The sequence below is a fragment of the Priapulus caudatus genome, unplaced genomic scaffold, assembly GCF_000485595.1.
Source record: "Priapulus caudatus unplaced genomic scaffold, Priapulus_caudatus-5.0.1 Scaffold360, whole genome shotgun sequence".
Classification (NCBI taxonomy): Eukaryota; Metazoa; Priapulida; class Priapulimorpha; order Priapulimorphida; family Priapulidae; genus Priapulus; species Priapulus caudatus.
Window position 1 is genome coordinate 17,120 of NW_014577421.1, and position 2,159 is coordinate 19,278.

A 2,159-nucleotide genomic window follows, 5' to 3' on the forward strand; every position below is an offset into this window, starting at 1 on the left:
TGTTGTTGTTGTTGTTGTTGTTGTTGTTGTTGTTGTTGTTGTTGTTGTTGTTGTTGTCGTTGTTGTTGTCGTTGTTGTTGTTGTTGTTGCGGCTGCTGTTGTGGTTGTTGTTGGTGTTGTAATGTTGCTTGTGTTACTGTTGTTGTTGCTGGCATTGTGATTTACATCATTTACGTGCTCTGGTCACGCGTCAATTTATGCGTCACCAGCATGCAATGGCGTCGTTAGTGACACCCTGTGCTGCCATCTATACAGGATCTGCAGTTCCACATGCAGGAGCAGCAGTCGGTACTTGACAAGCTGCAGATAGATGTCAGCACCGTACGCAGCCTCGTGGAACACAGCCGGCCGCGGCAGACGCAGCACCCAGACCTCGACAAGCTTGAGATGGGCGCCGAGAATCTGCAGCAGCGATGGCACGTTGCCCAGGTTCAGACTGCCGACAGGTGAGGGGAAAGTCGCGGGTGGCAGTCTAGACTGGACGAAGGTCGAGGTGGAAGTAAGATGGGGGAATGTTTGTTAATTAATGTATATGTAATTATATAAAAAAATTAATTAATGTAACAACGCTGCGATATAATTCTTGACATGATTTGCTTTTTTGGGTTTAGTTTTTTTTATGATTTGTCTGCTCTGATGGTTTTTGATTGGTTGCTTGTTTCTGTCACATGTCTGCTGGTCGTTCTTTCATTGGCTGCTTTCTACTGCATTTGATTGACCGTGTATTTGCACAGCCTGTGATTGGCTATGATTTGCGCCAACACCGAAGCATTGGCCGTTACGCGCAATCGGCTGTGCACAATGTAAGCGCGTGATTGGCCGCGCACGACGTAAGCTTACACGTGATTGGCCGCGCACGACGTAAGCATGTGATTGGCCGTGCACGACGTAAGCGCGTGATTGGCCACGCACGACGTAAGCGTGTGATTGGCCGCGCACGACGTAAGCTTGCACGTGATTGGCCGTGCACGACGTAAGCATGTGATTGGCCGTGCACGACGTAAACACGCAAATGGCCACGCACGACGTGAGCGTGTGATTGGCCGCGCATGACGTGAGCGTGTGATTGGCCGCGCACGACGTAAGCGCGCGATTGGCCGCGCACCACCTAAGCTTACGTCTGATTGGTTGCATTGCAGGCGGGCGTGCGTGGAGAAGGCGAGCGACGACCTACTTGTCTACCAGGGGGAGCTGCCGATCGAGCGTGAGTGGCTGCGGGTGATGGGTCAGCGCGTGGAGGAGCTACCCCGCATCTCTCACCAGCCAGAGGAAGCGCGAACACAGGTGCAGCAGGCACTGGTACGTCAACCCCACACACGCGTCACAAGGTGACGGTGACATGTGGTGACAGTGGTGGCAGGGTGACAGTGACGCGGTGACGGTGGTGACACGGTGATGGTGACACGGTGACAGTGGTGGCACGGTGATGGTGACACGGTGACAGTGGTGGCACGGTGACGAGGTGACACGGTGATGGTGGTGACGTGGTGACTTGGTGACGGGATAACGAAGCGCGCACGCATGCAGGTGCAGCAGGCACTGGTACGTCAACCCCACACATACGTCACACGCTGACGGTGACACGGTGACGGTGTGACAATGACGGTGAGGGCAGTGATGGGATAACGAAGCGCGCATGCAGGTGCAGCAGGCACTGGTACGTCAACCCCACATGCGTCACACGGTGACGGTGACACGGTGACGGTGTGACAATGACGGTGAGGGCAGTGACGGGATAACGAAGCGCGCATGCAGGTGCAGCAGGCACTGGCACGTCAACCCCACACATACGTCACACGCTGACGGTGACACGGTGACGGTGTGACAATGACGGGATAACGAAGCACGCATGCAGGTGCAGCAGGCACTGGTACGTCAACCCCACATGCGTCACACGCTGACGGTGACACGGTGACGGTGTGACAATGACGGGATAACGAAGCACGCATGCAGGTGCAGCAGGCACTGGTACGTCAACCCCACACACGCGTCACAAGGTGACGGTGACATGTGGTGACAGTGGTGGCAGGGTGACAGTGACGCGGTGACGGTGGTGACACGGTGATGGTGATGCGGTGACGGTGGTGACACGGTGAGGGTGATGCGGTGACGGTGGTGACACGGTCACGAGGTGATGCGGTGATGGTGACGTGGTGACA

The 2,159-nt window shown here is 55.5% G+C and overlaps 2 protein-coding genes across 2 annotated transcripts in view; both read left to right on the top strand.

The window, feature by feature from the left end:
- Positions 1-1,299, top strand: part of LOC106809505 (plectin-like) — a gene marked incomplete at its 3' end in the record, with an annotated part of 13,559 nt that extends 12,260 nt beyond the window's left edge. The window contains 2 exon segments of the mRNA XM_014812599.1: positions 256-446; positions 1,140-1,299. Coding sequence (XP_014668085.1) covers positions 256-446; positions 1,140-1,299 — 351 coding nt within the window.
- A 300-nt stretch (positions 1,300-1,599) lies between these two features.
- LOC106809506 (microtubule-actin cross-linking factor 1-like) overlaps positions 1,600-2,159 on the top strand; it is a 32,099-nt gene continuing 31,539 nt past the window's right edge. The window contains exon 1 of the mRNA XM_014812600.1: positions 1,600-1,605. Coding sequence (XP_014668086.1) covers positions 1,600-1,605 — 6 coding nt within the window. The remainder of the gene's footprint in view (positions 1,606-2,159) is intronic.